Here is a 20555-nt window from a genome sequence, read left to right on the forward strand (position 1 = left end):
AGTGGAGTCCTCCTTACATCTGTGTCCCCATCAGTGGAGTCCCTCCTTACATCTGTGTCTCCATCAGTGGAGCCCCTCCTTACATCTGTGTCTCCATCAGTGGAGCCCCTCCTTACATCTGTGTCCAGAAGCATTAAGTAGACCGTGTCACCAGACTATTCAACATTCTTTTTTTCTTTTTTTTTGCCACATCAGTGTCCGTTTTTGGGGGCATAAGTTTCAACTTTACCGTTCAATACTTTCCCGACCCGTTACTCACATCATAGTGGCATTTATTACTTTTTTTTTTTTTTCCTCTCCGTTTTTACGGATATCATTTAGATTTAATCTTCATTGCTTGAAACACAGCAGCATCCCTCATCAACAATGCCAAGAAGATCATATCTAAAGCCTCCCTTAACTTAAACCCCCTTCCCTTCCCCTCCCCTCCGCCCCCCCACCCCCCCCCCCACCTCTTCGGAGTCCTTTAAATCTTTCATCCATGGGCCTCCAAACTAGCTAGGTCAACACCACCAATGGACACCACTCCTGTTGCCTCTTACCAATCTCAGGCTAACTACACGGGGATTATATTAGCTATTAACTCCCCAATACCTCTACTACTCTTATTGAACTTTTAAATCTTTGCCAGCCCTTCCACTTTTCCTCATACTCCTCCATTTCCATTTCCTCAAAGAATCTCAGATATTCTAAGTTCTGGGTTTCATTTGTTATGTCATACCATTCTTGTAATGTTGGACCGTTTTTATCCTGCCAGTGCCTTACTATAAGGCTTTTTGCTGCGTTCAACAGTTGTGGTATAAGTGTTCCCAGATATGACTCGGTTGGCATTCTGAAACCATGAAATAGGCATGCCCATGGATCATCCGGGACTACTATTTGGGTTATCTCACTAATAATTTTCCTTATCTCATCCCAGAATTCCCTTATTTCTGTGCATTGCCACCAGATGTGTGCCATTGTACCCAGCTCTTTGCATCCCCTCCAGCAGTATTGTGAGGTTTCGCTCTGATACTTTGATGCTCTGTCTGGGGTAATGTACCATCTTGACAAACATTTATAGTTTAACTCAGACACCTTATAGTTTACTGAAGTTTTATGGACTCGCTTTAATAAAATTGTAGCCTCCTCATTTTTAAGTTTTGAATTTAATTCTGTCTCCCATTTTTTGATAAACACTGGAATATCTGTACCCTTCAGATCCATCAATACCCTATAGATCTTAGAAATCCCCTTCTTCCCTACCTTACCGACACAGAGTTTCTCTAACGGTTGTAGGTTATCCATCGTTCTAATAGGTTGGGGGAGTGTTGCCACGAAGTGTTTTAGTTGAAGATATCGCCATCTATTAAGGGTCATAAGGTCGCTTTTATTTTTTAAGTCCTGAAAAGAACAAAGTTTGCCCTTCTCCATAACATCCTTAAGCTGTGCTCCTTCTTGCAAGATCCATCTCCCACTCCAAATCTCCATACCTGGTGCAAAAAATTCTGTGTCCTTCAAAGGGATCAAAGGGGAGTTATACTCCCATTTCTCCCTTTCATGCAATTTATCCAATATTTTTAAAGTGTATCTAGTGATAATATGTGCCTCAGAACTAAGTTTCCTAAAAGGTGGAGGAATCCAAATTACTTTACTCATGTCTACTTTACTAATCGTGTTGTCCATTTTGACCCATCGCTTTTCCTTATTTCCTTTTGCCCAATCTATAATTCTTGATTCTTGAATTCTTCTGTGTCCCCATCAGTGGAGCCCTCCTTACATCTGTGTCCCCATCAGCGGAGTCCTCCTTACATCTGTGTCCAGAAGCATTAAGTAGACCGTGTCACCAGACTGATCAACATTCTTCCCATAGGTTTATATGTGCACTTAATGTATTTTATTCATGTTATTGACCTGTAAAAGCCCTTCTTGTGTAGACATCCAAAAGCCCTGAGACTTCTGCTGTGTCCCACCTCTTTCATGTAATGTCAGGAGACTCCAACGTGCCACTTAAGTGACACCCAATAGTATTCTAATTAACTTCTCCCCCAGCATAATGACAGAGTGACATTAATTTGAGTTTTTTTATATCGGTCTGAAGTTCAGCTTTAATAATGCAGAGAGCTGGTCCCATGTCCTCCAGAAGTATGGATACCGCCGGTTGTGACCCTTATCTAATCTGTACCAATTCTAGTATCGAATTGTTAAAAAAAAAAAGAGATTTTGCTGGATTTTCACTCTATTGTAATTTAACAAGACAACTGAGTTTAACTAAGGTGACAGCGCAGAAAGTCTCATTCCTCTAGTGGAAGAATTCCTGAAATGCTGATGAACTGGAGATACTTAACTAGCAGTGAAGAGATTTCTTGCTCTATGAACTGTCTGTGATGTAGATGTGTTTCTTCAAATCGATGTTGGTGCTGCTGACCCTGTACTATGGTTTTCCAGGAGTGGCTCCAGCATTTGCTGCTGGTCTTCTTGCTGCTCATCTACACTGTCAAATCACCATATATGGAACCCATGGTCAATATAACGTACAGCCCGGCCCTGGTCCTGGGGCGTCTGGATCATTTAAGGAATCTCAACATTTTCCTTAACGTCACGGTCTTCCCTTACCAAGTTGGCTACTTCCCTGGCAGCCCGGCCATCCAGGACATAATGCAGCGGGTCAACAGAAGCTCCATCGTCCCAGGTAGGTTCTTTCACCTGTAAGCTGAAATTAAAGCCAAAATCAGGCTGGCAGTGGAAGCTGTGTAAGCCAATGGGGCGGGAGGGGGAAGGTTCTTAGGTGGGTTTTCAGAAAGTCAGAAAGTTCAGGCTGGGTGCCATGATGTCACGGAAGGGACAGGAGGGGCAGGAGGCATGGGGGAGGAGGGGGTATTGTTTTGCAGAATCTTACACATCCCCCACTTTCAGGAATATCGCTGGAGGAATATGAGAATGCCAGCAATGTTACAAGTCCAAAATCTGAATACCACCTTGGCACCGTGGTCTTTTCTGACAATGAAATGAACTATTCGCTCAGGTTTGACACGGAACGCATCACTAACCCGAATGACTACACAGCTATGAGAGGTGAGTCAGTGCATGGGATATCTGGTGGTATGGTCTGGAGCACAGCCAAGGCTGATGCTTATATCTGGTGGTATGGCCTGTAGCACAGCCAGGGCTAATGCTTATATCTGGTGGTATGTTCTGGAGCACAGCCAGGGCTAATGCTTATATCTGGTGGTATGTTCTGGAGCACAGCCAGGGCTAATGCTTATATCGGGTGGTTTGTTCTGGAGCACAGCCAGGGCTAATGCTTATATCTGGTGGTATGGTCTGGAGCACAGCCAAGGCTAATGCCTATATCTGGTGATATGGCCTAGAACACAGCCAGGGCTAATGCTTATATCTAGTGGTATGGCGTGGTATGTAGCACAGTCAGGGCTAATGCTTATATCTAGTGGTATGGCCTGGAACACAGCCAGGGCTAAGGCTTATATCTGGTGGTATGCCCTGGACAGTGGCGTCTCCAGCTTTCATATTTAGGGGGGGGCACGTGGGTTGACAGGGACAAAAGTAGGGGGGGCAGCTATAAAATGCAATTTATACATATATATATATATATATATATATATATATATATATATATATATATATATATATATATATATGCCGGGCCCTTTACTACGATCCCTCAATGGGCCCTTTCACATGTTCTGAGCTCCCTTCCTACTGTATTGGGGCCCCCCTGGGTGGCAGAAAACAAGAGATATATGTCACCAGCATACCAAGAAAATTTAAGGGTCCAAAGCAGTGGGAGAACTATCAGGGTTGCAAAGGTTGTTTTGCCTCCGGGCCCTGATGTTCTGGCACTGTGGGGTTCCCCAGCCTCCTCTTGCTGTCCTGCCCCTGCTATTGACAGCACTGGTCTGGCATCTCTTGGAATTTACAGGCTGGTTCTCCTGTCCTAAGGACGGGAGAAATCAGTCTGTTTTTTCAGTAACTGAGAGTCCTGGTGGAGTCCTTCCTGCAACTCGCTCTTCTCCCTGCCAATGAGGATGCAGGGGAAGGAGCAGATTGGGCAGCCGTGGTTGTGTGAGCACTCGCATTATGCAGTGTCAGCTAGCAGAGGGAGGGGGGAAGGAATCACCCGCAGGAGCTGACTCAGGACGCTCTCCCTCTCAATAGAGACTGTGTTACTCCAGCAGTGGCCTGAGTAAGATGTGGCGCATCCGCTACAAATGCAAACAAAAAGACATTGCCTTTTTGTAAAAAAATAATAATTTTTTTAATTGGGGGGCACATGGTGGGGCACAGCATAATGTTGGGGGGGGGTCAGGGCCCCCTCTGCCCCCCCCCCTAGTGACGCCATTGGCCCTGGAGCACAGCCGGGGCTAATGCTTATATCTGGTGGTATGGCCTAGAGCACAGCCGGGGCTAATGCTTATATCTAGTGGTATGGTCTGGAGCACAGCCAAGGCTAATGCTTATATCTGGCGGTATGGTCTGGAGCACAGCCAAGGCTAATACTTTTATCTGCTGACATGGTCTGGAGCACAGTCAAGGCTAATACTTATATCTGGTGGTATGGCCCGGAGCAAAGCCAGGGCTAATGCTTATAATATTTCTCCAGCTAGGGGTGGGGCTAAGGGGCTAATACACAGTCAGTGCTAATTCTTACAATAGCTTTCTAGCCAGTCGACCAAATTGCACATTGTATAACTTGGACACACCTTCCATGTCCCCGCACAATTGTTTTGACCACTAGCAGATCCATGTTGACCTTCCTGTTCTGTCTGCTCGTCCAGAAGAAGTTTACTTTGGTACCATCACTCCTTTACAAAATGGCATCATTCTGCAGTTTTAAAACTTTCTTCTTCCATTCCGCCCCGCTCTATCAGGATAATAATTTAGATGTAGTATTTGATTTCTTATACTAATAAGAATACCGAACCCTAACTCAACTGAATGAATGACTTGTATAGCGCTACCTATGTGAACTGAATCACCTCAGGGCGCTTTTTGCCGCCGGTGTCCATCTGCGGTATAGCGCGGTCCTTTGTCCCATGGTGTCCCAACACACTTACATACACATACAACATACAAATATTTGGCCAATTTTTTTGACAGGATCTAATTAACCTACCAGCATGTCTTTGGAGTGTGGGAGGAAACCGGAGGAAACCCACGCAGGCACAGGGAGAACATGCAAACTCCAGGCAGATGGTGTCATGGTCGGGATTTGAACCAGTGACCCTATTGCTGCTAGGTGAAAGTGCTACCCACTACACCACTGTGCCGCCAGAGTTCATTCAGAGTTCATTCAGAGTTCAGAGTTCATTCAGAGTTCATAATTCAGAGTTCAATAGCTGAAGACCAGTGCTCTTGCTGGGATGTTCCGCCCATTAACGATGCAATTAATCCATAATAAGAAAAGCCGGCCATTCGGTATGCTCTCTGATGCAAATATTTATTGTCTACATATCAAAAGACAGTGCGTAAACCTCAAATGCGTTTCAGCCTTATAGCCTCATAGCTTAGCTGATGTAGCTGAAATGCGTTAGCAGCTTACACAGTGTCTTTTGCTATGTAGCCAATAAAGATTTGCACCGAGAGCATACCAAGTGGCAAACTTTTGTTATTATTCATTTTTTAACTCTCTGTGGATTTTTTTTCCTTCTATCTGTATATTGTTAACGGGGAGAACACCTAGAAAAAAACAGATAAGAAAAGCGTTCAGAATTCAGCTGACCAATCATAATTAATTAGCAACTGTGACTATTCCTTCTTCTTTTTTTTTTTTTTTTTTTGAAAGGTGTTTATTTTAGTTTTATAACAAAAAATACAAAGGAAACTGACTTACATTACAGGCCCACAAGGCACTTGAGTATTCATAGATAGTCCATGGAGAGAACAAAGAAAGCCCCAACAACATTCACAACACACACACATTCAGACCCGCACCACATACGACCCGCTACACCGAGACATTTTTCCCCAGGTCCCCCTATGTAGCGGAAAGTTCCACCAATCACCTGGCCAATGCGTAGCCAACCTTCAGATCACTGTTCAAAAGCTATATTACTGGAAAGAGACTCACTGAGTAAGTTGTGATGATAGGACATCCCCCCAGAAATCCTCCGAGACATCTAGCCATGGTTGCCATATTTTGGTGACTTTCTTAGGGCACGCCCTACTTTTATGTGTCTCTTCCTTCTTTCCCCTGTGTATTTCTCCAGGTGACTGTGACGGTCTATTCTTTACCTGTTTCTCACTGAAGTACTGGATCTCGGGGTTCCTGTCCCTACAAGCCACTATTGACTCCGCCATTGTGGAGGTGAGCTACATAGACTTTACAGGGTGGACAAACAGACCAAATCCAACCTCCCGCCATCATCGAGCTGTGATAACACAGAATTTATCTCCAGAACAGGCAGACAAGAATATGAATAGTATGGGAGCCATGGTTGACAGGAAGTGGATGCTGGGATATTCATAGGTATAGGTTCAGGATGCCCTCAGGAGCACATGGGAGCCATTTTTTAATTGCAGTTAGATATTATATATGGGATATGGGCCCTCTAAAGGGTACATCTGGGATATGGTTCATTGTGATTGGATGCTGAAATCAATACATAGGTATGGGATTAGGACCCTCTCAGGGGCACACAGGGGTTATGGTTTATGGTTGATTGTGGCCAGATGTTGAGATTGAGACCCTCTAGGGTGGCCACGGGTATCATGGTTGACTATGGCATTGAGAACTATACATAGACATAGAATCAGGACCCTGATGGGGGTCACGTTTATTTGTGACTGAATATTGAGATTTATGCATGTGTATGGGATCAGAACTCCCTATGGGTGGCACACATGGGCCATGGATGATTGTGGCCAAATGATGAGATCTGTACATGTGTTTGGATTTAGGACCCTCTCAGAGGCAAACTGACCCTAATTGACTGTCACTGAACATTGAAATCTATACATGAGTCTGGGATCAGGACCTTCTCAGTTCCACACAAGGGACATGGTTGACTGTCACTGGACATTGAGATATATACATAAATATGGGATCAGGACCTTCTCAGACTGAGGCACACACTGGCCATAGTTGACTGTGAATGGACATTGAGATCTATGCATGAGTTTGGAATCAGGACCCTCTCAGAGGCACACACTGGCCCTAATTGACTGTCACTGGACATTGAAATCTAAACAAGAGTCTGGGATCAGGACTTTATCAGGGACACACAAGGGACATGTTTGACTGTCACTGGACATTGAGATCCTTACATGAGTCTGGGGTCAGGACCTTCTTAGAGGCACACATGAGGGCTATGGTTGACTGTCACTGGATAATGAGACCTATACATGAGTCTGGGATCAAGACCTTCTCAGGGGCACACAGGGGCCATGGCTGACTGTCAGGGGATAGTGAGATCTATACATCAGGACCCTTTTAGAGGCACACAAATAGCTTTTGTAATAAATGTAAAATCTAGTGATGAGTTTAGATGGTCTCCAGGCACATATAAATCCTCAAGTAAATGCAGATATTTATTATTTTAAAAAGAATATTTAATGAACTATTGAATATCTGAAATGTACCTGCAAATTAAAACAGCTCCCATACTGTACATGTATTTCAATGGTATTTTTCAGCACTTCACAAATAAGTCCATATGGGAGTCTATGAGGACCATGACGGTGGTGAAGATGAAGTCGGTCAGTTATGGGGACCGTACAACTCTGCAAATGGTCTCCTACACATTTCTCATGAGCACGTGTTTCATATCACTGTCGTACTTCATGGTGCTGCAGATCACCCAGGAGAGGAGGAAAACCGGAGAGCTTATGAGGATGATGGGAGTGAAGGATCTGGCATTTTGGTGAGTGCCATTGGTCAACCCAAATGCATATATTCTTGGTAGGGATCCTTTACGGGAGATAAAAAACTCAGATTTGTTGTCAGTAGTGTAGGAGGTGGGCCATTGGCTTACTATAGCAGTGTGAGTGGCGGCAGTCAACCTACATTACACCCATTGCAGGAATGTTAGGTCGCTGTAAGCTGGACGCAGAAGGTGTCCTGGTGTCTTCATCTCCTTGGAAGAAGGTGTGTCTTTGAATTAATTATAGACTAAATTCTTCCAGTAAATGCCTATTTGCAAAGAACTATCCTCTCATATTGCCAAATCAGTTTTTTAAAAACCCGTTCTGTGGCTGGAGCTCTTTTCTCCGGGAAAATCTCTAATATAGGGATGGGCCGAACGGACCCCTTTGAACACTGCAAAAGTTCGGACCCGAATAACGAACCCCATTAAAGTCAATGGGACCCGAACGTCAAAAATCAAAAGTGCCCATTTTGAAGGCTTATATGCAAGTAATTGGGCATACAATGGTTATAGGGGTCCAGGTCTTGCCCTGGGGGACAGTAATCAATAAAAACAGTTTGTGAAAAGCATCATTTTTAAATAAGCAGTGATTTTTAAAGTGAAAGCATAAAAATGAAAAATTCCTTCCAATATAGTGCCTGGGGGGTCCCCTTAGTCTACCTGTAAAGTGACAGATCTGTACCATGTCTGCTGCAGCAATAATTGCATTTATAAAGCCAAAAAATTGAAGTTTTTCCTGCAAGCTGCCTTTATTTTGCTCAGCAACAGCTGGGGACCCAGTGTGTATGATGAGACCATAATTTAGGGCGCTGGGAACAAGATTAGAGATTTTTTTGGATACATTCTGGTGTCACTTTGACTTTGGATAGAAGTAACGGGTGCGTAAAAATTGGTCTTTGGGTGTCGGTGGCGCCTTCCCACTGTTACCCTATAGAGGTACTCTTGATGAAAGCAAGAATTGGCCTTGCTGTATTAAATTGCAATGATATGCACCTGTCAAACAGGTGCTGGAAAAATTGGTCTTTGGGGGTTGATTGTGCCCATGAAACCTATACCAAAAACATTCTTCCAGATTAAATGATTGAACACCCACAATGCTAGGCAGCCTCGAAGTCCTGCAGAATCCACAACCCAAAAAGACTTAATCAGTGACATTGGCTGGTAAGCCAGGACTGATTCATTTTTATAAAAGTCAAATGCTCCACATGGTCTGTGGACAGACGCGTTCTATGATCAGTAACGAAACCTGAATGCCCGTTCGGAAAGCACGCTGGATGCAGGGCAGCCCAACAACTCAATAGCATACTGGGCAAGTTCTGGCCAGTGGTCTATTCTCATGATAAGTCAGTGGATCGTCAGCTGGAAAGCTCTCCATCTCTGTTTTGGCCCAGAGGTAATCGCCCACCATGTGATGCAGATGCTGCCGATGGGATGTGGAAGCTGACAGCCCTGGGCGGCAAGGATTTAAAAAATTCCGAAATACCTCACTTAGGTGGACGCCTTCTCTAACGCTCCTCTCTTGACCAACAGAAGACTCAAAACTAAGTTTTCCACAACACTGTAACCTACTGGAGTCAAGACAAACATTCAATAAAATCCTCTTTAACGTGTCTTTAAGAGATTTTATCTTCTGCACTCTCTGTGGGGATGGGATGAGTTCTAAGACCTTCCCCTTATAACGGTGGTCAAGGAGGGTTGCCAACCAGTAATCATCCTTCTCCTTTATGCCACGTATTCTTGGGTCCTTTCGCAGTCTTTGAAGCATGAGGTTGCCCCTGCGTCTCAAATTTGCTGAGGCTTGAGAAGCAAAGGGTCACTCAGGGTTATAGAAGAAATCTTGCGAGCCACAATAATCCAATGCCTTACTGGAGAACAAACCAAATATGGAAATAAATACCCAGCTGCAAACGCAGATCACGTATTCATGGCCGTGCGGTAGATATAAATGGATATAAATAAAAAAAGAAAATTGCGCTGCGCTTAGGTATGTATCAATATATGCGTTCGCCCTATCAATATCATATGCAAAGGTGCTATATGCATGCGATTCAGATCTAAAAATAATTCCGTATATCCAGACCAGAAAAAAAAAAAATGTGCTACTGAATGCCACATCCAAAGTGCAATGTGCTTAATAATAAATGGGCTCTATGTGCATAAATAAATATATTGCTCACATGTTAATCAATTGAAAACAGCCTAGCAAAAATCAATGTGCCAAAGAAATGCATCAAAGTGCCATGCGTATTAAATCCAAAGTGCAGTGTGCAAATAATAAACTCTACATATATCCATATATATAATACACCCACATTGATCAATAGTATTCAATCAAAATCTAAGTGAAAAAAACATGCGCTATGAATATGGTATCTTATACATATCACATGCAAAACTTCAATAAATCATACAAGTGACAAGTAATATAAAACATATATGAGTGATATGCGATGCTTGAGACAATAATTGTCCTTATCCGTGAAAAAATCCTCCAAGATAGTATCACACAGCAATGTGCAGTGAAAAGTTCCAAAGGTGAACTACAGTGCATAAAAGTGTTTCACAGAAAAATCCAATCGCTGAACCACAGTGCCCAGATCATGCCGTGATGTGCCTCGGTGACCCCCAAAGTAGTTGCGCTCACCTTAGAGCGTGTGACACAGGGTTTAGCTGCGTCAATACACGCTATGGAGCCACCCCTGGGCTCAGTATAGGACAACAGATGATCTCCAACCAGGCTCTTTAAGGCTCCTCAGGCATCAAACTCATAAAAAGGAAGGGACTATATAGTATAATATCGCCAGACACTTTATTAACCACTTGCCGACCGCCTCACGCATATATACGTGAGCAGAGCGGCACGGGCAGGCAAAATCACGTACCTGGTACGTGATTGCCTTCCCGCGGGCGGGGGGTCCGATCGGACCCCCCCCCGGTGCCATCGGCGGTCGGCGTTTGGCTGGGAGAGTTGAGAGACGAGGGGGAGACCATCCGATCGTGGCCCCCCCCTCGCGATCGCTCCCAGCCAATGAGAAACATCCCCTGCCTCTGTATAGTACACAGAGGCAGAGGATGTGATGTCATCTCTCCTCGGCTGGCCAGTTTCCGTTCCAGCACCGAGGAGAGAAGACATGTAAGTGCACCAACACACACACAACACAGTAGAACATGCCAGGCACACTAAACACCCCCGATCCCCCCCCGATCGCCCCCCCCCCTGTCACAAACTGACAGCAAGCAGGTTTTTTTGTTTTGTTTTGTTTTTTTCCTGATTACTGCATGGTGTCAGTTTGTGACAGTTAGCAGTGGTAGGACAGTTAGTATTAGCCCCCTGTAGGTCTAGGGTACCCCCCTAACCCCCCCTAATAAAGTTTTAACCCCTTGATCACCCCCTGTCACCAGTGTCGCTAAGCGATCATTTTTCTGATCGCTGTATTAGTGTCGCTGGTGACGCTAGTTAGGAACGTAAATATTTAGGTTCGCTGTCAGCGTTTTATAGCGACAGGGACCCCCATATACTACCTAATAAATGTTTTAACCCCTTGATTGCCCCCTAGTTAACCCTTTCACCACTGATCACCGTATAAGTGTTACGGTTGACGCTGGTTAGTTTGTTTATTTTTTTTAGTGTCAGGGCACCCGCCGTTTATTACTGAATAAAGGTTTAGCCCCCTGATCGCCCGGCGGTGATATGCGTCGCCCCAGGCAGCGTCAGATTAGCGCCAGTACCGCGAACACCTACGCACGCACCGTACACGCACCGTACACCTCCCTTAGTGGTATAGTATCTGAACACATCAATATCTGATCCGATCAGATCTATACTAGCGTCCCCAGCAGTTTAGGGTTCCCAAAAACGCAGTGTTAGCGGGATCAGCCCAGATACCTGCTAGCACCTGCGTTTTGCCCCTCCGCCCAGCCCACCCAAGTGCAGTATCGATCGATCACTGTCACTTACAAAACACTAAACGCATAACTGCAGCGTTCGCAGAGTCAGGCCTGATCCCTGCGATCGCTAACAGTTTTTTTGGTAGCATTTTGGTGAACTGGCAAGCACCAGCCCCAAGCAGCGTCAGATTAGCGCCAGTACCACTAACACCCACGCACGCACCGTACACCTCCCTTAGTGGTATAGTATCTGATCGGATCAATATCTGATCCGATCAGATCTATACTAGCATCCCCAGCAGTTTAGGGTTCCCAAAAACGCAGTGTTAGTGGGATCAGCCCAGATACCTGCTAGCACCTGCGTTTTGCCCCTCCGCCCGGCCCAGCCCAGCCCACCCAAGTGCAGTATCGATCGATCACTGTCACTTTTTTTTGTAGCGTTTTGGTGAACTGGCAAGCGCCAGCGGCCTAGTACACCCCAGTCGTAGTCATACCAGCACTGCAGTAACACTTGGTGACGTGGCGAGTCCCATAAGTGCAGTTCAAGCTGGTGAGGTGGCAAGCACAAGTAGTGTCCCGCTGCCACCAAAAAGACAAACACAGGCCCGTCGTGCCCATAATGCCCTTCCTGCTGCATTCGCCAATCCTAATTGGGAACCCACCACTTCTGCAGCGCCCGTATTTCCCCCATTCACATCCCCAACCAAATGCAGTCGGCTGCATGAGAGGCATTTATATGTCCTCCCGAGTACCCCTACCCAATGAACCCCCCCCAAAAAAGATGTGTCTGCAGCAAGCGCGTATATAGACGTGACACCCGCTATTATTGTCCCTCCTGTCCTGATAATCCTGGTCTTTGCATTGGTGAATGTTTTGAACGCTACCATTCACTAGTTGAGTATTAGCGTAGGGTACAGCATTGCACAGACTAGGACACACTTTCATAGGGTCTCCCAAGATGCCATTGCATTTTGAGAGACCCGAACCTGGAACCGGTTACAGTTATAAAAGTTACAGTTACAAAAAAAAAGTGTAAAAAAAAAAAAAAAAACACAAACAAAAATAAAAAAAAATAGTTGTCGTTTTATTGTTCTCTCTCTCTCTATTCTCTCTCTGGTGTTCTGCTCTTTTTTACTGTATTCTATTCTGCAATGTTTTATTGTTATTATGTTTTATCATGTTTGCTTTTCAGGTATGCAATTTTTTATACTTTACCGTTTACTGTGCTTTATTGTTAACCATTTTTTTGTCTTCAGGTACGCCATTCACGACTTTGAGTGGTTATACCAGAATGATGCCTGCAGGTTTAGGTATCATCTTGGTATCATTCTTTTCAGCCAGCGGTCGGCTTTCATGTAAAAGCAATCCTAGCGGCTAATTAGCCTCTAGACTGCTTTTACAAGCAGTGGGAGGGAATGCCCCCCCCCCCCACCGTCTTCCGTGTTTTTCTCTGGCTCTCCTGTCTCAACAGGGAACCTGAGAATGCAGCCGGTGATTCAGCCAGCTGACCATAGAGCTGATCAGAGACCAGAGTGGCTCCAAACATCTCTATGGCCTAAGAAACCGGAAGCTACGAGCATTTTAGGACTTAGATTTCGCCGGATGTAAACAGCGCCATTGGGAAATTGGGAAAGCATTTTATCACACCGATCTTGGTGTGGTCAGATGCTTTGAGGGCAGAGGAGAAATCTAGGGTCTAATAGACCCCAATTTTTTCAAAAAAGAGTACCTGTCACTACCTATTGCTATCATAGGGGATATTTACATTCCCTGAGATAACAATAAAAATGATTTAAAAAAAAATATGAAAGGAACAGTTTAAAAATAAGATAAAAAAGCAAAAAAATAATAAAGAAAAAAAAAAAAAAAAAAAAAAGCACCCCTGTCCCCCCTGCTCTCGCGCTAAGGCGAACGCAAGCGTCGGTCTGGCGTCAAATGTAAACAGCAATTGCACCATGCATGTGAGGTATCACCGCGAAGGTCAGATCGAGGGCAGTAATTTTAGCAGTAGACCTCCTCTGTAAATCTAAAGTGGTAACCTGTAAAGGCTTTTAAAGGCTTTTAAAAATGTATTAATTTTGTTGCCACTGCACGTTTGTGCGCAATTGTAAAGCATGTCATGTTTGGTATCCATGTACTCGGCCTAAGATCATCTTTTTTATTTCATCAAACATTTGGGCAATATAGTGTGTTTTAGTGCATTAAAATTTAAAAAAGTGTGTTTTTTCCACAAAAAATGCGTTTGAAAAATCGCTGCGCAATTACTGTGTGAAAAAAAAAAATGAAACACCCACCATTTTAATCTGTAGGGCATTTGCTTTAAAATAATATATAATGTTTGGGGGTTCAAAGTAATTTTCTTGCAAAAAAAAATAATTTTTTCATGTAATCAAAAAGTGTCAGAAAGGGCTTTGTCTTCAAGTGGTTAGAAGAGTGGGTGATGTGTGACATAAGCTTCTAAATGTTGTGCATAAAATGCCAGGACAGTTCAAACCCCCCCAAATGACCCCATTTTGGAAAGTAGACACCCCAAGCTATTTGCTGAGAGGCATGTCGAGTCCATGGAATATTTTATATTGTGACACAAGTTGCGGGAAAGAGACAAATTTTTTTTTTTTTTTTTTTTTTTTGCACAAAGTTGTCACTAAATGTTATATTGCTCAAACACGCCATGGGGATTTGTGAAATTACACCCCAAAATAAATTCTGTTGCTTCTCCTGAGTACGGGGATACCACATGTGTGAGACTTTTTGGGAGCCTAGCCGCGTACGGGACCCCGAAAACCAAGCACCGCCTTCAGGCTTTCTAAGGCCGTAAATTTTTGATTTCACTCTTCACTGCCTATCACAGTCTCGGAGGCCATGGAATGCCCAGGTGGCACAAAACCCCCCCAAATGACCCCATTTTGGAAAGTAGACACCCCAAGCTATTTGCTGAGAGGTATAGTGAGTATTTTGCAGACCTCACTTTTTGTCACAAGGTTTTGAAAATTGAAAAAAGAAAAAAAAAAAAATTTTTTTCTGGTCTTTCTTCATTTTCAAAAACAAATGAGAGCTGCAAAATACTCACCATGCCTCTCAGCAAATAGCTTGGGGTGTCTACTTTCCAAAATGGGGTCATTTGGGGGGGGGTTGTGCCATCTTGGCATTTTATGGCCTTCAAAACTGTGATAGGTAGTGAGGAGTGAAATCAAAAATGTATGCCCTTAGAAATCCTGAAGGTGGTGCTGGGTTTTCGGGGCCCCGTACGCGGCTAGGCTCCCAAAAAGTGCCACACATGTGGTATCCCCGTACTCAGGAGAAGCAGCTGAATGTATTTTGGGGTGCAATTCCACATATGCCCATGGCCTATGTGAGCAATATATCATTTAGTGACAACTTTTTGTAAATTTTTTTTTTTTTTTTTTTTTTTGTCATTATTCAATCACTTGGGACAAAAAAAATAAATATTCAATGGGTTCAACATGCCTCTCAGCAATTTCCTTGGGGTGTCTACTTTCCAAAATGGGGTCATTTGGGGGGGGTTTGTACTGCCCTGCCATTTTAGCACCTCAAGAAATGACATAGGCAGTCATAAACTAAAAGCTGTGTAAATTCCAGAAAATGTACCCTAGTTTGTAGACGCTATAACTTTTGCGCAAACCAATAAATATACGCTTATTGACATTTTTTTTACCAAAGACATGTGGCCGAATACATTTTGGCCTAAATGTATGACTAAAATTTAGTTTATTGGATTTTTTTTATAACAAAAAGTAGAAAATATCATTTTTTTTCAAAATTTTCAGTCTTTTTCCGTTTATAGCGCAAAAAATAAAAACGGCAGAGGTGATCAAATACCATCAAAAGAAAGCTCTATTTGTGGGAAGAAAAGGACGCAAATTTCGTTTGGGTAGAGCATTGCATGACCGCGCAATTAGCAGTTAAAGCGACGCAGTGCCGAATTGTAAAAAGTGCTCTGGTCAGGAAGGGGGTAAATCCTTCCGGGGCTGAAGTGGTTAAAAACATATAAAATCCAATCCCCACATTGGGTTACTCACATCTTACAGGTGCTTAATGTGCACCAAACAATACAGGCAGAGTAGCGCTAATCGGCGTGCTGTGGGGTGTCAGAGATCCCCAGCCCAGCTCTGTGCTGATCGCTCTGTCCTGGCCCCTCCCCTACGCGTCTTCGACACAGGGAACCACGTGTCTTCATCAGGGGCATATGATTGGACGGGCGCTCTGCAGTTTAAATACACTAACGGCGGTCATTTTCCCTGAGACCGCAGACTCTTATGCGTTGGGCTCCTCTATGCATAGCACAACCTTTAACATAAGACGTTCTATCACTGTAGCCATATTAATCATGCTGATCATAAGGCGAACCAAATATAAACATAACTATATCCAGGACGGAGCCACGGAGGGGAAAACTAAGACACCACAGCACTCTTATAGCCAACATTAAGATAAATAAAAACGATCTCACATATATCTACTATAAGCGATCTCATATCTAACTCTATTACAGAAAACCACATACAATTGCTGGGAGACCCACAGTGAATACACTGGCTCTATTAGCAAGTGATGCCAGTAATCAGCCTGCAATTAACTATCCTCAAGATGAATTGTTAGTGAGTATGGTAATTTGACTGGTTTAATTATGAATGATGCCTGTATACGGCTCTCCCTCCGAGCTGGTATCTCTCTTATATTTCAAGCAAGCGGCGCATACAGGCATACATAACAAATAACCAAAATCCATCTTATGCATATAGACCAACTAATAGCATATAGCCCTATATATCTACAAAGATATAAAATTTATAATAATTAAATATATAAAAAATTACTTACTAAAAATAAAAAAATTTGTATAAACCAGTGGACACCTAAAAAAATCAGTCATATGTACCTAATTACATGTCCTCAAAAAAGGGAGGGGAGAATTTTATTATTTCCTGACTAGAGCCTATAGACTACAAAAAAGGGGGAGGGGGGTAAGGATGACACCCTTGTATGGGACCTCTGGAGTCCTTCCAATTAATTACATGTTAAATCTATATAATAAAAAAACATCAGATCAATCTTGCTATGAAATTATATACAATAGACTACATAAATTCAGAAATATATATGATATAAATTACGTGATATTCAGATAAATAGGGTACAGAGTGATGTATGTCAATCTCCCGGCTAATCTAAGCCAGGATAGTATATATAGGAATTAATAGTATAACGTACAGTATGAAGACTAAAAAAACATGTGAGATCGAACTCTTTATTCAACCCACCCGGTGACAAAGAGCCGAGCTGATAAATCCACCAGGATTCGCGCTTGCTAATATCTCTGACATAGTTGGAGCCTCTCCAGTTTCGTTTCGGAGCCTCTAGTCCCAAAACCTCATGCCCTGCGTGCTCTGGTTATGCTCATTCTTAAAATGCACATACAGGAAATGGCTGTCAGACCCCTTCCGTATGTTCCTCACATGCTCCTCCATACGGTCTTTCAGGGCCCTAATAGTGCGACCAATATATAATAAGTTGCAAGGACATTGAATCGCATACACCACTCCAATGGTGTCGCATGAAACAAAATCCTCTATAGTGTGTGTCTGCTTCCTATGGGGGTTATAGAACTCTTTAACTTTCTTAATATTAGACGGTACTCTTACACAACTATAACACCTCCCACAACCGAAAAATCCCTTTAGGTCCCAGAACATCTTAGGCTTCGGTGGGGGTGGTTCCACTACATTGTGCACCAATCTATCGCGCAAACAGGGTGCTCTCTTGTAGATGATCTTAGGTTTATCAGGTATTAAATCTCTTAAATGACAATCTTGCTTTAGTACGTTCCAATACTTTTTTACAATCCTCTCTACTTCTTTACTCTGTAGACAATAGTCCAAAACTATACATGTACCATCATACTCATCATTAACCACAGCAACATTTTTATCCTTTAACAAATCTTCCCTCTTAAAATTCTTCACCAAATTTTTCTCTCTTTCTAAAAATTCCTTCTGGTAACCTTTATCTAAAAACATTTTCTGTAATTTATCTGATTGTGATTCAAAATCGCCCTCTCGTGTACGGTTTCTCCTCATTCTTGTAAACTGGCCCCTGGGGATATTACTAAGCCATGGTTTGTGATGGCAGCTGGTGGTGGGAATGTAGGAGTTACGATCAGTGGCTTTAAAAAAGGACCTGGTAATGATACCACTAGTTGTGGCTAAGATTTCTAGATCTAGGAAGTGTATACGGTCCCTACTAACATCCCAAGTTAGGGAGATATTCCGATCGTTAATATTCATGGACTCCAATAATTTCATTAGCGATTCTAAATTCCCTTTCCACATGATCAGAAGATCGTCTATGAACCTCTTGTATAATAATATATCTCCATACTGTTCAATCCGCACCGACTCTTCCTCCCATTTGGCCATATAAAGGTTCGCCACACTAGGGGCGAACTTAGCGCCCATAGCGACACCCCTTATATGTAGGAAAAATCTATTGTTGTACCAGAAAAAATTATGGTGTAAACAAAAATCCAGACATTTCAAAATAAATCCACATAGGCCCCTATCAATTCCTTCCTCTTTATCTAGGGCCCATTCCACGGCCTCCAAAGCGTCCTTGTGGTTAATATTTGTATATAATGACGACACGTCGCCTGTAGCCATGATGATATTATTATCTGTGACGTGTTCTTCCAATAATTGAAGGGTGTGCTTAGTGTCCTTAAGAAAGGCTCGTGTTCTTCTTACCAGAGGTTGTAGATAGAGGTCAATGTATTCTCCTAATCTGGAAGTCAGGGACTCAATCCCACTCACAATGGGCCGTCCAGGTGGATTCAGACTGTCTTTATGAATCTTCGGCAGATAATATATCACTGGAATCCTGCTGACTGTGGGAATTAAATATTTGGATTCTTGTTTATTTAGGAATTCATTATCTACACCATATTTTATAATCAGATCCAATTCATTCCTAAAGTTCCTGGAAGGATCAGCATTTAATACCTGATATGTGCTGCTATCATTTAGGATCCTATCCATCTCATCCTTGTATTGCTGTAACGGGAAGGGAAGACATTTTGACACTTGATAAGGGCATAAAATTTGCACCCAAAAAGGGACTTAACAAATTTGAAACTTATGTAGGGGTACAAAAGTTCATAGGGAAAGTGAACATCAAAAAATACTATGCCTTGAACCCAGTTGAGAAAACGGTTGTTAATGAGAAGTTTACGGGTTTAAGAAATAACTCGATTTTTAATCCATATGTAGCCAAAAACAAATATGTGGACCTTTTTAAAAAGTTGGCCAATACAGAGCTCGAACAATTACCCATAAAAAGAGTACATGAGCACAGGGATTTTAAAAAGGGATTAGACTCATTGGAGAGAAGAACGGATATAGTTATAAGACCAGCGGACAAAGGAGGGGGCATTGTGGTGCTTTCGTTACAGCAATACAAGGATGGCTCCATAGCGTGTATTGACGCAGCTAAACCCTGTGTCACACGCTCTAAGGTGAGCGCAACTACTTTGGGGGTCACCGAGGCACATCACGGCATGATCTGGGCACTGTGGTTCAGCGATTGGATTTTTCTGTGAAACACTTTTATGCACTGTAGTTCACCTTTGGAACTTTTCACTGCACATTGCTGTGTGATACTATATCGGAGGATTTTTTCACGGATAAGGACAATTATTGTCTCAAGCATCGCATATCACTCATATATGTTTTATATTACTTGTCACTTGTATGATTTATTGAAGTTTTGCATGTGATATGTATAAGATACCATATTCATAGCGCATGTTTTTTTCACTTAGATTTTGATTGAATACTATTGATCAATGTGGGTGTATTATATATATGGATATATGTAGAGTTTATTATTTGCACACTGCACTTTGGATTTAATACGCATGGCACTTTGATGCATTTCTTTGGCACATTGATTTTTGCTAGGCTGTTTTCAATCTAATTGATTAACATGTGAGCAATATATTTATTTATGCACATAGAGCCCATTTATTATTAAGCAAATTGCACTTTGGATGGGTCACTCAGTGTGACAGCATCTGGAACTTCCCCTTCCCAGCCGCGTACTACTCCCAAGGGTCCTGGGGTTGTAAAGCCATCGCTTACAGATTGAGGCATGTCTTCCTCTTCTTCGAAGCCTATGAAAGTGCCAGAATCCTCCTCCCCATCCTCCTCCCCTCTCTCCTCCTGTGTGTTCTGTGACATAGGAATGATGGTGTCTGGGTAAAATGGGCCTTGAGAGGAAAGGAAGTCCTCCTTTTTCTCCTGCTGCTCTGCCTCCAGTGCCCTGTCCATAATGCCATGCAGAGTCTGCTCCAGCAGGAACACAACAGGGAATGTGTCACTGATGCATGCACTCTCACTGCTTACCATCCTTGTGGCCTCCTCAAATGGTGACAATACAGTGCATGCATCCTTAATGATCAGCCATTGACGTGGGGAAAAAAAGCCGAGGCGGCCTGAGCCTGTCATTGTGCCGTACTGACACAAGTACTCGTTGATGGCCCTCTGCTGTATGTATAGCCCCTGCAGCATTCCCAAAGTTGAGTTCCACCTGGTGGGCATGTCATAAATCAGGCGGTTTATGAGCAGGGGGAATTCCCGCTGAATTTCAGTCAACCGAGCACTGGCTGTGTATGACCGCCTGAAATGGCTACAGACTCTTCTGGCCTGCTTTAGTAAATCTTGCAACCTTGGAATGGGAACGTACTTAGGAAACACTGCACCACTAAATTGAGGAAATGTGCCAGGCATGGCA

General features: G+C 43.1%; 1 protein-coding gene across 1 annotated transcript in view; it reads left to right on the forward strand.

Moving 5' to 3' along the window:
* The window catches only part of LOC141113847 (ATP-binding cassette sub-family A member 10-like), a 95638-nt gene that overhangs the window by 31922 nt on the left and 43161 nt on the right, over positions 1 to 20555 (forward strand). Inside the window, exons 4-7 of the mRNA XM_073607167.1 lie at positions 2428 to 2671; positions 2896 to 3054; positions 6207 to 6304; positions 7633 to 7859. Coding sequence (XP_073463268.1) covers positions 2428 to 2671; positions 2896 to 3054; positions 6207 to 6304; positions 7633 to 7859 — 728 coding nt within the window. The remainder of the gene's footprint in view (positions 1 to 2427; positions 2672 to 2895; positions 3055 to 6206; positions 6305 to 7632; positions 7860 to 20555) is intronic.

Source organism: Aquarana catesbeiana, linkage group LG12 (genome assembly GCF_042186555.1).
Source record: "Aquarana catesbeiana isolate 2022-GZ linkage group LG12, ASM4218655v1, whole genome shotgun sequence".
NCBI classification, from domain to species: Eukaryota; Metazoa; Chordata; class Amphibia; order Anura; family Ranidae; genus Aquarana; species Aquarana catesbeiana.